This window comes from Corvus kubaryi, unplaced genomic scaffold, assembly GCF_017639235.1.
Source record: "Corvus kubaryi isolate FWS band 111438036 unplaced genomic scaffold, C.kubaryi_AGA036_p1.0 37301, whole genome shotgun sequence".
In the NCBI taxonomy this organism is placed as follows: Eukaryota; Metazoa; Chordata; class Aves; order Passeriformes; family Corvidae; genus Corvus; species Corvus kubaryi.
In genome coordinates this window covers 240,664-256,701 of record NW_024581094.1, presented here as the reverse complement: position 1 = coordinate 256,701, position 16,038 = coordinate 240,664, and the positions used below count along the sequence as shown (strand labels likewise).

Genomic DNA, 16,038 nt, shown 5'->3' with positions numbered 1-16,038 from the left:
TATGATCCAACTGTTAGAGAGATGCTTCTACCCAAATGAGGAGGCAAACGAGACCACATGCTGATGTCAATAGTATGGATTTTATTTAACTGTAGATATGAGGTAGAGAGAGATAGAAAGAAATAGGAAAAGGAGAAGGGGGGAGTGAGAGAATGAGAGAGACAGATTAAGTAGAAAGATATTCACCACCCCTGTGGATCCAGTGGTGTCCCGTTGATCCTCTTCTTCTGGTCTTCTTGGTGGTGGGGGTTCCACGAAACATGGAGTTCAGTGGGTTAATAAACATGCAGGTATAGATGGGAATGCCCAAGCACCTTCCTGCTGAGGGGCAGTTTCACACTTTTACAACAGGCTCTGGATCTGTTGCAACACTTGTCAATGCTGTACAGTCTTCAGAAATGAGTCCAGGGCACTTTGGGGGTCTTTGATGGTTTATGATCCCTTCTAAGACTGCCTCTCGTGAATGCCCCATGTGAATGTGACCTTCTGGGGTTGGGTGGGGGTGTTTCATAACTGAGCCAGTTTGTGTAAGGGAGGACTCTTTGCAGGGTCTGTTTCTTACCTGGCCAGGGGATGGGTGTTCCCCCCTCTGTAGCAGACCTTTTGGAATCACACTCAAAAACTCTCCCTTTGCCTGGGGGGAAGAGTGTGCAAACCTGACCTCAGGAAATGAGTCTGGGCTGTGCACCCCTGCTGAACCCAGTCAGAGCTGATTTTCAGCACAGCTGCTGGGTTGGGCTTTCCTTGTGGATACATTCTTCTCCCCCAGCCTTGTAAACTTCTCCTTAGACCTGAGATAATTGGACAATAGTGGCATCTTTATCTCAAGTTCCTGTCAGGAGTCATTCTGGGGGGAGTGGGGTGGGCTTTGGTGCAGTTGCTTCTTTGCACAGTTGGCTACAATGGGCAAAGCTCTTGGGTGATTTTAACAAAGTTTGAGCCATTAACTATTTTAGTCTTTCTCAGAAAGGTCTGGAGCACAAGTCTGATGAGGAGAAGCTGGGGGGCTCAGGAGGGACCTTCTCACTCTCTACAAGTGCCTGAGAAGAGGTTGGAGCCAGGTGGGGGTTGGCCTCTTCTTCCAGGCAACCAGTGATAGGACAAAAGGAAATGGCCTCAAGTTGTGCCAGAGGAGGTTTTGACTGGATATTAGGAATAAGTTCTTCATTGAAAGGGTTGTCAGGCATAGGCACAGGCAGCCCAGGGCAGTGGTGGAGTCACCACCCTAGAGGGGATTTAAAAGGCAAGTAGGTGTGGTGCTTAGGGAGAAGCACAAATTCTTCCTTAGTCTCTGACTTACGGAAGCTTCTGTGGGAGTGTTCTATGGAGTTGTGTGGGAGCTGTTTATCTCCCTCCTGGAAGCTCCTCGTCATTTTCAGGAGCAGCAGCAGAAATTTAGGACTCTTGTCTATTATTCCCATACCAGCTTCCTCTCAGTCTAGCTGAACTGGAAATGCAGAGTGTATTTGCAGTGTTCATTTCTTGAGCTCCCATCAAGATTCAGAAGTAAACACACATCCCTGATCCCTCTGGATCACATTCCCAAAGCTGTGAGCTGGTGCCAAGGAGATGTGCAAAGCAAGCTCAGAAGGTAAAGGAGGATAAGTCAGGGAATCAGTGAAGTTGCACTGGCCCAAGACAGACCAATTTATTAATTATAATATTTTTACACTCATAAATAGTAAAGGCAGCTTATACCAAAGGAAGGGCTCCCCTTCACCCTCACATCGGGGACACCACAGGAACTGTGCTGGCCAGGAAGGTGCAGGGCAAGGCAGGAGGGTCAGGAACTGTCAGAACACCAAGTCTCTGCACAGGGCCTGCAAAGGCAGCAGCAGAGCAGACTGCTCTGAGTCTCTGGCCTCTCCTCAGGCAGGGAATGCTGCCTTTCATGGCTCTTGCAGTCGGGGACGAGGCTGGGAGGGTTTGGTGTTAGCCATGCAGGGGAGAGTCATCAGGGGAAATCAGGCTTTCAATCAAATATACAGAATTTTCTCTACAGGCTACCATGCTGGCAGGATTGGTAATGCTCTGTATTCAGCAACTGAAACATCAATCTGAAGCAGTAGGAAACAGACTTTTTCTGTATGGGTACACTGTACTGTGTCTTGTCCAGCTAGAAATGTGGTGGAGCTGCTAATTAAAAAATGAAGCACCTCTTAATGAGGATGTGGTGCCCATTATGAATATTTACTGTTGTGGAAAACCTGCCAGTTTAGTCAAGTTGCATGTGCTGCATTTTCTGCAGAGAGAGCTGCCTTTTCAACACCTCTGAATTCCCCTCAAACATGCAAATATCTGTGGAGTTTAAGTCTGAATTCCTATATTAAGATCTATGTATGGTTTAGGTTACTTTGTATAGGATTTTTTAATCACACCTCCACCAGGTTCTTCTCTTGCCTCACGTGATTTTCTAGCCAAGCCCAGGATGGGCACACTCAAGAGCCTGGCAGCTCTTCAAAGATCCTGAGAATGTTTGTTGAAGAAGTTTTTCAGTTTGGAAAAGCCACAACACAACACTGAGCTGGTGTCTCAGGCCTTGCTGCTTCCCACAATCCCTCTACCTGAACATGGCCTTGGCTTTGACCTGTGCCCCAGACCAATGCAATCAAGCTCCTCTGTAATTCCCCTGCATGGCTTTGGGCCATGTACTCCAGGACTACTCTAATCCTGGCCAAGGCCTCCACCTACCCTGCTCAGAGTGCCTGAATACCAGAAACTCCTGGCATGAGCAAGGAGGTGATAAGGCAGGAGCATGCATGTACGAGACAACGAGTATTCCCCAAGGAAGGCATAAGATCTGTGACCATTGCCCTGCAGCCATCCTGGGAAGAAGGCTAAGCTGGCCTTTCTGAGTGAGTTCCTCTGGCCAGAGCTGAGGGCAGGTCCTACAGAGGTTCAGTACACGTCATGGAGGAATGGAGTCAGCAGCAGCACTGTAGCATTCTCATACATTGGAAAAAAACCTGGTGGGACAGCATCCCCTCCCTCTGCAATGAGAGGGACTGTGACAGGTGTTTGATACAGCTAGAGGCACCAATTACCTGAGCTGCTGCTGCAGCTGTAGCTCTGCTGCTCGGACGATGTCTGCACAGCTGAGAGCATGCCCCATCCTGACACAGTAAGAGTTTAATCACAAGCACACAAGAGCCCTGTCTGCTGTGAGGTGATTATCCACTTGTGTACCTGAACACTTGTCCTGACCAAAGCAGGTGTTCAGCGTTTAGTGCTGGCCTGAAAAAATGCTGATACCAGTCGAATACTAACCAGCCATCTCCTTCTGTACACAGCCACGTGTGGCACAGCGTGCTCCCAGCAGTGCTAGTACGTGTAGCCTTTGCTGTAGAGCTGTGGAGGGAAGCTCCCGAGGTCTGGCAGGTAGGAGCCACTCTCATCCAGGTGGGAAAGAGGCACCGTGTCCTCCTCACTGATCTGCCGGTCCAGCTCTGCCTTCAGCGCTGGCCGCTGGTTATCGGGGAAGGCCATGGAGAACAGGGCTTCAGGCTCACACACAAACTTGTACACATAGCGCTCCCCAGCCACCTGCAGGGACGAGATGAGGGGAGGGGAATGCTGCAGGCCCAGGGAAGCACTAGGCAGTGCTCCCCAGCACCAGGGAAGGCCTGCAAAAACATCTGCCTGCCCTGAGACATGTCAGAGTTGTAATTTTCTCCTTGTGCTGTCCTCTTCTCTGCTGCTCTGGCCTCCCTTGGAACAGCTCCTGGGAACTGGGATGCTGCCAGCTGACTCTTTGTCCAGGTAACAACAGCAGCAGCAGTCCCTGAACAGTCTGTACTGAGACACACTCTGGGTGTGCCACAGACCATCCCTACCACACGGGGCCAAGATCCAGGCTGCCTTTCTCTCACAAGAGGAAGGACTGATTATATCTCCTTGAAGCTACATAAACTGCAACTCTCCTGACTGCAGACATATACAAAAAAAGAAAGAAATCATAATTCCCTCTTTGTTTTATTTCTCATGCATTGCCTACATTCAGCTCCTTCACAGCTTCTCCATTAACTACAGCAAAGAGAAGTTTTGGGGAGAGCAAGCTTGGGATGCCTGGCTAGCTCAAGGACATTCTGTCTGTAGGACTTCCTGTCTCAAACAAGAGGAGCATCACTTAAAGCATAAAGTTTTCCCCTGCTTTGCAAACTGACCTTCTGCATGATGCCTTTCTCGTAATAGTAGCGAAGTGATCGGCTCAGCTTGTCATAGTTCATGGCTGGACGGTTCTTCTGGATCCCCCACAGCCTGGCCACCTGCAGAATAAAGCACTAAACTGTGGGAATGTCTGTGAACCCAGCCCAAGAGAAAAAAATACCATCCAGCTGTTTCTCTTTGGATGGATGGTACCACGACACACAGACATTTAAATAACAGACTCATCAATAATTTAGCAGCTTTTTAACATGAGGAGAACTCAAGCACTCTGTATCACAGAGAAGTTCTGGCCACTACAGAGCTCATTTGCTGTCACCACTGCTCCTCACTCTCCAGTACTCTGAAAGCTTGAGGATGCCTAAGGGCTGCTCTGTAACACTAAATCTTCAAGGGTCCCATGTTTATCAGGAGACCAAGTACGAGGGCACACACTGGAAGAGACCTCTGCCTTCCTACTCCTACACGATTCTCAGCTTTGTCCATGACACTCAGAAATCTGTTGTAACCCGATGTCAACCTGCCAAGACAACTCATCTGCACTGAAAGTGCCCATAAATTTTGATATGTAGCAAGAACGGTGCTAAATGCAGCTCTACTTGGAACTAGATATGAACAGATATTATGGACACATCTCCCAGGTACTGTCAGGTACCACTGGTTTTTCTGGAACATGGCAGCATTTGAAATTACACTTCAGTTAAAGTCAGTTTGAAATAGATTAGGATTTATCTGCTTCCAGATCCTTATGAAAACTGCTGCAATCGCTGGGGTTCAAAACTCCAAACCTCAATGTCAGCCTCAAGTATGGAGCACGAAAGACAGCACAGGTCACTGCAAGCTTGAGAGTGAAGTATCCAGGGAAGTGAAGGCAGTGGGTAATTTGACTCACTGCATAGCTGAGGTTCTAAACTTACATACAAGCAGCCTTTCTTAAACCTGGTATTTGTGTCACTCAAGTGTTTTGACCTCTTCTAAAAACCTTGACTTGCTGCAGGCTCTAGCGAGTGCCACTGGCAGGCAGAAAGAAGCTTCACGGGGCAGAGGAAAAACTGCTTTAGAATTTGCAGCCCCAGAAACAGTGGCTGATTCCCCTGAGCCTGTAGAGAACCTTGATGGTTTCACCTCCTCTGGCTCAATGAGCTTGAACTCCATTCCTCTACCAGTCCAGGCAATGAAGTGGGAATTGGTGGGATTGTCCAACAGGGCCACAAGGAACTGCCAGAGCTGGAGCGATCCCCGTCTCTGGTATGGGGGTCCTTCCCGGTACCCTCCGGCTTCCTGCTTGATGTCTCCTGCTGAGAAGAACAAACAGGACATTTCTAAGGATAACAGTGCAAAAACCACTAGGGAAAAAAGAAAAGAAAAAAAAAAAAAAGCAGCACTTTTCACAATTTCACAAATGTTGACCAGGAGTATTTCAGTTCACACAAAACAGCAGCCAATTCACAAGCAACTCTTCCCAGAGCAGCCCTGCTCTACGTCACAATTAAGCTACTTATGCTACAAGGCCTGGTTGCTGCTAAGAAAGCTCAAAAAGTGGAATACCAAAAATCTGGGTACGAACACACCTGCAAGAACACAGTGTAATGAACTATGTAGACACCAGTCAAGTGGCTGGCTAAGATGGTGAATAACCCTATCTTACACCAAAACTCCAAGCCATTCTTTCTCCAACCTTCAAATTTTTCTGGAACAACACAGACATCATCAGTAAAGGACCTCATCTGCTTGTCATAGCTGCAGCCTGAAAGAGAAAGCAACATCAGCAGTCACAGCCAGCCAGGGTAGTACCGAGGGTGATCCTGTGCAGGGAATGTTTCTTACCTAATGTATCTTCTGTATTTGAATGGCTTGGATAACTCTCAGCACTTATGTACATGGAAGGACAGTCAGGAACATCTACAGAACAATTAACAAACTCATTTATTTAAAAACACAGGTGGCAGAATGGCCTTGCTCTGCAAAGGTGGACAGGTGAGTGCAGCTGTCTGACCAACGTCCTCTTAGGGCCCTCCTAAAGGATTAGTGGCACACTGGAAACTACAACTTCATTTGCATTACCCTCCCAATCACGAATCAGAGTAGTAAGTTTTTGTGGCCCTATCACACACCATCCTTCAGAGCAGCCAGGATAGCCAGCCAGTCACCTCTGCATCACTTTTATACAAAATCATGGACAATAGGCTTAATTTGAACCTCTCTCTCATCTCAGTTTAAGATAACTACACACTTTTCTGCTGTTTTCTGAGGTAAGAAGGCATTGCATTTTCCCAGGAGTACTATGATGATGTGAATGGAGAGCAGTGGCATCTGAATGTTTCTGCAGAGTCTCACAAATGTCATTTCAGATGTCTCAAGTCTCCCTGGCTTTCTCACACCATGATGGGGCATTCTCACAAGCACTTTAGACAACATAAAAACAAAACCAGCCTTTGCTAAAAACAAGCAGGAAGCCTTTTCATGATTCTGTGTGCAGTGTACAGTGCTGCCTGTGCACTGCAATTTGTGTCTTCTGTATCTTGTGTTTTCTGAATCAAATTTATTTACTGCACACAGCTGAAGCAGGAGCTGTAACTGGGAGCTTTGGAAAGGTTTACCTTACATTTCCCTCACACACCTGTGTCTGGCCATTGCTTCCAGCAGAGATTTTGCTGATGCTGAGGGAAGAGTACTCTGAGCTGACAGACTGGGTGTTATTACAATCATAAACTACTCTCACAAAACGCATTCTTCTGGCTTTGCACATTTTCTGAACAGAAGGACCCGGCGAAAGTGTAATATCAATATCATCACAGTGATACCCTCACAGGAGCTTTTTATTTATGTGTTTATTTCTGCTAAAGGAAACATTTCAAGATGTCCATTAAAATACCAGGAAACCAGAAGTAACATTCCCTCTGGAAGAGGGTATTGTGATCTCAGGGTAGTGAGCCTTTGACAGGTCTGCCAGAAAAATAACATTTATCCCTTGTGGAAAAATAAGAGGATCACCTGGTGGATCTGGCATCTAGAGAGCTATTTTTGGCACTATAAACTTTTTTCTCTTGTCATCCCCTGCAATCTCTGTATCTTGTTTCTATGGGAAGTAGCAGGTGGAAGCTGATCCTCCAAGGGACACCAAGCAGCACCCTGGAACTGAGCTGAGCCCACCCAGAGCCCTTTTCCTCTGCCAGTGCTTAGAGGGACCTTCTGCTGCAGGGATCCAAGACAGTTTTTCTGTACAAGGTCCAACATATTTGATCCCTGCCTTTCTGCCAGTTACAGACTGTTTTCAGTATGATTTCTTCAAAGCTGACCTCACTTATTTTCTGCAACCTTCCAGCTCACAAGTACCCCTGAAGACAAAAGTTCCCTGTGAAACTGGAAACACCCTTTTCTTTATTTCTGATGGTGCGAGCGGGCTAATCATGAATTTTGAGTCTCCCTTGGCTACTTATTCCCTTGTGGGTGGGGGGAAAAGCATGCTTTAATCTAGTTCGAATGGGTTTAACACCACCTTCTACCTCCTATCTTGCTGAACTTTCAACTCCCTACCAGGAAGTCTTTCCCAGAACATGGTGAATGTCCCAGCCTTATCCTGGCTGCAGTGAACAGACAGAACTGTCTTGGTTTCCTGCTACATAGCCAGTTACCCAGGCCACTTCCCCAGGCAGCACCTGCTCCTGATACTGAGCTGCTTCAAAGCTCAAAGAGCACCAGTGATGGATGCTCACCAAGGAGTTGCTCACCCCACTGATGCCTGGTTCATGCAGTCAGAAAGGGCCAGTTCTGCCTACCTGAGTCGTACATGTAATCCACCTGCTCCTGCTTGACCACCACAGCTGCTGGGTACTGGTGGCTGCTGCCTGCCTGGTTTGCCCGCTCGTACTGTGGGTCGTGGTGCTCCTGTTTGAAGCCCTGATGGGGGTACTGGAGGCAGGGCTTGGGCAGCTGGCACTGGTAGGCAATGGGGTCTTCTTGGGCCATGCCCTGGGAGGATGGGAAGGAATGGCACATCTCCACAGGTGGCTGGTATGCAGAGCTAAGAAGGGAGAGGACATGAGACAGCTGAGACTTTGTTGGCCCTCTGAATTCAGCCCTGGCACAGGGCTGGCTGAAGGACAGAAACTTCCTCAGCCTGTTCCTAGAGCTGTAGGAGCTCACTCATGGCTGGGGCGAGGAAGGGACCCCAGGGAAGGATGTTTCCAAGGGTAGCTGCTACACAGCCCGTCATTCACAGAACCCGACAGGGCTAAGGTTATGGGCTTCACACCCCAGGCAGCAGCGGTGGGTCCCACAGGAGGGGATCCTGCAATCACTGTGAACAGAACATTTCCATCTGGGTGCTGCAGCCCTTCCTCTCTTCATCACCAAGGAGGGCAATCCTTGCCAGTGGCTGCCTCCTCCTGGCAATAACTCACCTGTTTTCACTGAGGTATCCACAGCTGGGTGTGGAGTGGGGTGGCCCCACAGGGGTCAGGAAGCTCCTGTCCTGTCTAGGGAACTGTTGGAACGGTGGCTGTATCAGGACTCCTGGGCTGGGGGACTGTCTGGGTTGATCGTAGGCACTGGAACAGTCAAACAGATATTGCAGCATTTCAGCTCTCCAGAAGGACTTGTGGCAGCATCTGGGAACCTGTCAAACATGCTCTGTCCCTCTGTGCAGCCACCTGGGCCAGAAAACTCAGCATAAACTCCCTGCTGTCTGATTGCTGACTGATGGACACGACCCTTCAAGCAGAAGCCAGGGAAGGTGTCTGTGCTGGAAGAAGCCACACTACAGCTCAGGCAAGGGCACTGTGGGCGGTGGGGTCAGGTGTGGGACAGGAGGTTTTGGAAGGCAATGGGGAGAGGCATGTGGCAGATGTCAAGACTGCTGAATATCAGCACAAGGGAGGATGAAACACAGGCAAGGCCAGAGCTGATCTACCCAGGCCTGAGGTGCCCAGTGGCCACCCTCGCTGGGGGCCACAGCTGCTGACCACTGCTCGCCTGTACTCAGCACAGACAGGGCTGCTGGCACACACTCCATTATTGGATAATGCAGCAGCACCTGATTTCAGAATAGCTCCTGTCCCTCCTCTGTGTGAGCCACTTTACCTGGCATAAAGGCACTGCTCGCTGTTGTGCTGGAATGGCTGCTCATGGCTGCAGGACAGCGTGGGCTCTGAGGGGCTTTGGGGCTCCTTTTTAATCTTAGCAGGAGGACTGTGAAAAGCTACTGCAGGAGAGAAAGGAAAGATCAAATTAACACTTTTCTTCTTTATGGGGAGCTATGATTATCAGGCATTTTCAAATGCAGGTGTCCCTTCACTAAATCTCTTCTATGCAAACTGTCCAGCATCCCTGAATGTGGGATTGGAGGAATCTCAAAACTGCTCTGCTCATCCAAAACACCAGTGACAGTCCAAGGGAAAAAAAAAAAAAGTAAAAAGGTTTCTTTCCATTTTCAGTGCATGGTCTGTGGCAAAAGCCTGACGCAGACAAGGAGGGATATTTCTGGGCTGTCAGAATTTCATGAATAACAAATGTGGGTGGCAGTTTACAGCACCAGGAAGTAGGATGTGGGCATTTACTTCTTATGCTTCATTCAATCCAGCAGGGGACAAAACTTGCTTCCTAGCTGCTCAGAACGGCTTGTCCTGGCTGGAGGATGGGCTGAGCATCTTCTGCCTTTGCCTGTGGGCTCTGCTGCTGCTGTTGGGAGGTCACTGATGTTTAGGAAGGAAAGTAACCCCAGAGAGGTAGATATGTCTAGGCTACTTTTTCAAACTAGGGAAGGATCTGCCCTCCAAATCAAAGCTGAAATTTTTTACTAAGACCAGATCCAGTCCTGCATCACCAGCTTCCTTCCACCTCTTTAAGTCACACGATGCTGCTCTGGGTCTGGGATGTTCAGCACTGTGACTGCTTTTAAGGATGGGAAGTAACATCCTGATCCATCAAGCCCTCATATTTTTGCTGAGTTTATTTCAGGAGTGACCTGAGCCCTGCATGCACCAGCCATTTTCAAGCTAGTTCTCCTTCACATAAAGTTCTAAGTGTCCCTTCAGAAGCAAGCAGACAGCTAAAAGGGTCAGAAAAAGGCCTTTGCTGCCTCTCGTAGCACAGGAGGTTTCTATTGTAAACATCCTTCCCCAAAATTAATTCTCACACCAAGAGGGGGATATCTGCCCCTTCCTCCAAAACCCTGACTCCTTTTGGCTGTCTTTGATTTCATCCCACAGCAGAAAAGCCGATCTTGCCACCACTCAGAGAGCTTGACAGAATCAATGTACATAAATAAATCCATAAGATTCCAGAGCCTTCTGTTGTTTCTGGCTCCTGCTGCTCCTCAGGCACACCTGGCTCCTGTGGCTGCCATGAGTTGGAGCAGAGGAACCCACCCACAAACAGCTCTGGGCACTGCCCAGACTGAGAGAGGGGAGAATGCCCTGACCCAGTGGTCTCCACACACCTGCAGTGGATTCAGCATTCCGAGCATGACACTCCTGCACCTGTGCAAACAGCCCAGGCCCAAGGAAGGACCAGAAGAGAAGAGAGTCTTTTGTGTCTGCTACATTCCCCTGTAGCAGCCCTTCCCAGTGTACGGATGTATACAACCCATCTAAAAATACTGATGGGTCAGCTGGGTCCGGGGGGGAAAAAACCTGCTCTCTCCATTACACTGAACTCCGTGGAACTTTCAAGAAGCTGGAGGTGTTAGGAGCAGCCAATTCTTCCCAACCCCTAATAGCTGGAACAGGCTATCACATTACATCTGACTCGTTAATTCACTCAGAGTGAAATGTGGGACCATCCCTCTCCTCAGTTCTAGGTCAAAAAGAGAAAGAAATAAGATCTATGACTCAGAGACCGAGCTGTGCTGTGCTGCGGGGCCACGTCTGGGGAAAGGAGGTAAACAAGTGCAACCAGAAAAAGTGCTTCATTTCAGTTTATGTGGGGGAAACTGCCTGGGGTGGGGGCATGGAAGGCTCCAAAATTTGGATTTGCCCTTCCCCCAGGAGACATGATTATCCCCATGCTACTTACAGTTTTCTGAATGGAAGTCAGGCACAAATTGCTCATCATTGTCTGGAACCTGAGCTGTCAGGAGAGAGAGGGAAGGAGGAAAGGAGGGAGGCAGAAAAAGAGAGAGGGAAGAGTTAGTTCTGGCACTTTGTACAGCATAATTAACAGTAAGGCAGAAATAAATCAATGCAGGAAACATCTGAGCTTTCTGCTGGGATGATTTTAGTGACTACGGAGTTTCCCTTTGGGATTAATGAATACCTGTGTGTCCTGGGAGAAACCCTGGGGACAATCTTACCCATATTTTATTACTTCTAACAATTACTTTTACATCCCTTTTACTACAGGGAAGGGAGAGCTCGCAGGAGATTGTTGTTATTTCATAAAATCTGTCACTGTTGCTGAAAGAAATTCTGCTGCCAGAACACAACAGACAAACCTACAATTTTCATTATTGCAGAGTGGACAACAGACTGCATTCTGTCAGCTCTGAAACAGAGGTGATCTAGTCAAAGTTAAGGGACATAAAGGATGGAAGCCCACTAATCCCAGTCACTTGAAACTAAGCTAGACTAAACACGCCAAAAATGAACCTCAGGGAGTAACACTGTGCTAACAGGTGGGGAATGAGAATGGAGCTGGCCAAACCTTCATTCTGCAACCACTGTTCCTTCAAATAACCTGTGTGACAACAAACTGGAAATATAAACAATGAAAGATGGGCAACTGAGGAAAAAAATCTAGAAAATTAATTCTATGAATTATCCTTAAAAAGCAACATGGAAATAGAAGAAATTATTGGGATCATATTGTATGAGCAGAGTTTGGACTTCACAGCCACTGGTGATGTCACAAAGAAAATTAAATACTGAGAGCAACAGGCCACAGAACAAATGTGAAATGAAGGGCAAGGCTGGAGTGAAAGCACCCAGCCTCACTGCTGGGCAGTGACATTTGCAGACAGCTACAGTCCTGTGCTAGAAGGCTGAAGACACAGTTGCCAAAAGACTATTTCAATTTTTATATTCTCTACCTACTTCATGTATTCTGCAACCCAGGTATTTTCTTGTTCTCCCCAAACCAACACCTATACTTGGAAGAACTGGGATAATTAATCACATCTGAAGCCCAAATCTGGTCTTGTTCCAGTCACTCAGACTTCAGGCACCAACACAGACCCCACCATTTCCCACACAACTTCCAAGAGCTGGAGCACTGGAACTCAAATTTTCTGCCTAGGGACACCTGGAGAGGTGAATCTGCTCCCTGCAGCCATCTCAGGTACCTGCCTCGGCCACTCTTCTCCAAGGAAGATTCTTTTTTGTTTCTCTGAATGCTGATGCACTTCTATAAATTACTGGGCTTGAAATTAGTTCCATACAGTTACCAACTGCCAGGATCACACCCATGCAGTCTACCAGATCCTGGTAAAAATGGTGCAAAAGAAAACTAGACTTTTAGTAACCAGGCCTAGGATTTTTCAGCATATGTTTCTTTTAGGAGGCATCTATATGCAGAATTATTCTTTGACTCTCAAAACGAGAAATCAGGTGTTAATTGACACTAGTAAAAATATCTTAAAAAGATAACAAAGAGATACCTCTATGACTGAAATCACACAAATACATGTAGCGACACACATAAACAGGTGTATATGTGGTTTAAATGCATTAACATTTTTGGCTGATGCCTAATTTCTAGTTTGCTTCCTTCCTAAGTTTGTTCCTCTTTTATTTAAAAAGTAACACCAAGAACTGTAAATAAATAAATAAATATTTTTTAAAACTAAATGTGATAGAGGAAGAGAATAAATAACATATTTCATGTTTTCACTTTTTCTTGTCCATTGTTTAGGAAGGTGCTCTTCAGTGTTTTGATCCCCCAATCTCATGAACAAACATTAATGTGGAGACACACACAGGACATTAGTAAAAAAATATTTTCACCATTCAGGAAAATATTTTGACATAACGGTGAATAGAAAAAAACCAAAAGGCAGTTTGCTTCAGAGGGTCATTTTTCTTGTTTTAAGTCTGGAAATGGGAGTAACAATGGGAGAAACCAGTTCCTGACATGCAGTCTAAAATCATAAACTAGAATATTAAAACACATATTGAATTTCTCAGGGATTTCACTTGGACTCTGATCAGATGCTATGAGCTATGAAAAATAATAATAAAAAAATCTCTGCCTATATTCCAAACACATGCAATAAGGTTTGCATCATCGTTTACTAATCCTGGATAAAAGCAGAGCACCTCTTTCTCTACAGTGCTATGAGCCCATGGGGGACCTTCCCTTCACCACAGGGGACTTCCAAATTCATCCTACAAACACTCTGCTACTGAAAAATATACTGTCAGAGACTCTATGCAAATCCTTTAGATTGGTGAGCTAAAAATATCATCAAACATGAGAAAATCTAAAATTGAAAGTCTACCAAAAATCAGTTCAGAGGCAAACTAATTGGCAGCTCGAGTTCTTCTAGGATTTGAAAGAACTCAATCTCGAGCCTGTGTGCACATTCAGCAGCTCTGTTACATGCCCAGCGATTAACACGTATTTTCCTGCGCTGATGTAAGTTACGTGCACGTTTCAATATTGAAACAGCCTCCGGGTAATTCCCATTGCGTCCTTGCAATCCTCACACTCCTGAAACACTGCCTGATCGATGTCAACTCATTTCAGTTCCGTTTGAAATGAACATAAAACACTTGATTTTGTTTTTCCTTAATAATCTTACTTAGCTGGCAAATACCTTTCCGAAGGCTTAAAAAAAGAATTGTTTGAGAAGATTGTCCCTCACCTGTGCTAAAATTAGAGGAAATAACCTGCTCAAAATGTATATTTTTATATCATTATTGTTAAATATTTTAAAGTACCTAGATCACAATGAGCACTTCTGTATTTATCAAGAGTCTGTACTTGAGGACGTGTTTTGAATTTTCTAGAAAATGGACCATCTGTAGTGCTGGAATTAGAGCAAAATCACCATGTTTAAAACTAGTTTCACTTGGAATTAATGTGACTCCCTGGCATTCGAAGTTTTCCTTGAAGTTCAAAGTCAAAATAATTAAGACACCAAACTGAAAAGTGTGTAAATTCCATCCAGGTCCCCACAAAGGATCATATTTAAAAAAAAAAAAAAAAATAAGGGAAGCATTTAGTTCCCCAAATTAAAAGACTACTTCATTGTTTAAGAAAATATCAACGTTCTGGCAACCAACAAAGATAAGTGACAAATTAGCATAAAATCGAAGCAGTTACAAATAGCCTGAAGCGAAAACTGTACCCAGGAAAGCGGGCCAGCAGCCAAGTCCCATTCATAAGCAAATGCCCAGCACAATAGTGTCATTCAGCGTCTTAATTTACACAAGCCAGAGGTTGGCAAGTCTGAAAAAACCACTTTTGTTTGGAGCCAGGCAAACACAGCAAAGGAGCGGGACAAACCTCAAAAGACAAACAACTCAAAGACGATCAAAACCAACCAAAGCTGGGGGAAGGAGCCTACCTTCAGTCAGCCACGTCTCCTGGAGCTGCCTCAAGTCTTGGAAGAGCTCTGCGGGGAGAGGGGAAGGATGCTCAGCTGCGGAGGGACAGCGGGATGCTCCAGCCGCGGCCGTGCCGGCGGAACGAGGAGGTGGGGAGGAGGCGCGGGGGGAGGACCCGGCCCCTGCCCAGCCGCCCCCGCCACCCCCAGCCCTCCTTCCGCCCCCGGCCCCCCTCACCTTCCGAGTCCTGCGCCGGCGGCACGCCCGGCTCCCCGGGGGTCTTCCCAGCGCCCAGCACAGCTCCGCCACCCGGGGGCTGCTACAGGAGGAGCGGGTCAGAGCGGAGTCCCCGGCCGGAGCGGACCCAGCCCGGAACCCCCGCCCGGCGGAGCCGCCACTCACCTGCGGGAAAGTGAACGGCACCTGCTGGTCCAGGTACCTCTTCATCCTCCTCGGGCTCTATCCGCTCTCCTCGGGCATCTGGGGAGGGTACCGGGGAGGGGTGCGGCGGGGCGGGCCGGGCCGGGCCGGGCGGGGTGGTCGCCACGGGCCGAGGTCCGCAGCGGCGGCAGGACCGCGACCGTCGCCGCTCCCCGGCGCTCCCGGTGTCCGTGAGAGGCGGCGACCGCGTCGCAGCTGCCGAACTTGTACTGCGAGACGGGACCGAGCCCACCAGCTCCCGGCCGGGACGAACCCCCGGCCGCCCCAGGACAGAAGCCCCGCTCGGCTCGGCTCGGGTCCCGTCCGGAGCCGTCTCTCAGCGCCGGCGGCCCCGGCCCACGCGGAGCCCGCGGCGGAGCCGCCCCGTGCGAGCTCCGAGGCCGCCGTGGGCCCGGGCCCGGCCGCCCATTGGCCCCTCGCTCACGGGCCCGGCTCGCCCACTCCTTTGTTTCATCGAATTTGTGAATGAAGCTCTGTGTTGGGGCACGCCCGCCAATCCCCGCTCGCCTCGGCCGTCACCCATTCCGGAGTGGGCGTGGCTTTTACCCCGGAGGACCAATCACATCGCAGAGCTCCGCTGTTCATTCACGGCGGAGCTCCCATTCATAAAAAAAAATAGAATTCTCCCGGAGTTCATTCAAGCGAGGCCGCACGCCCAGACTCCGCTCGGCCGGGCCTCCCCTTCCCACGCACCTCGCAGTCGCTTTCAAACACTCCTTGCAGTCATTTTCAAACACCCTTCAGGTATGTTCAGCTCTGCTACGAGGAAGTTTCAACAGGAGTTGGAAGAAATCTCACACATGCACAGCTGGAACGAAAATAACTAAAGCCCTGGCTGTCAAAATCAGTTTTACTCATACAAATGCTAAGGGACAAGAACATTAAAAAAAAAAAAATCTAGTCTTGGGATTTGGACACCAAAAAAAGTCGCTTTGCTTTTCCAGATGCC

General features: G+C 48.0%; 1 protein-coding gene across 3 annotated transcripts; it reads right to left on the bottom strand.

The window, feature by feature from the left end:
• Positions 1–1,618: 1,618 nt before the first annotated feature.
• On the bottom strand, positions 1,619–15,179 carry ETV4 (ETS variant transcription factor 4). 3 transcript variants are annotated; one of them, XM_042027790.1, is made up of 12 exons: positions 15,051–15,179; positions 14,886–14,967; positions 14,669–14,716; positions 11,179–11,232; positions 9,247–9,367; positions 8,568–8,714; positions 7,944–8,188; positions 5,992–6,066; positions 5,843–5,911; positions 5,290–5,462; positions 4,164–4,265; positions 1,619–3,543 (listed from the first exon to the last, which is right to left on the bottom strand). In XM_042027790.1, exons 1-12 carry the CDS (start codon positions 15,093–15,095, stop codon positions 3,322–3,324), a joined length of 1,383 nt encoding a protein of 460 aa, XP_041883724.1. In that variant the 5' UTR covers positions 15,096–15,179; the 3' UTR covers positions 1,619–3,321. The 3 variants fall into 3 exon arrangements, with proteins under 3 accessions (XP_041883724.1, XP_041883725.1, XP_041883726.1); XM_042027791.1 differs by having other exon boundaries at positions 5,290–5,459; XM_042027792.1 differs by having other exon boundaries at positions 14,886–14,964.
• Between the last annotated feature and the right edge of the window lie 859 nt (positions 15,180–16,038).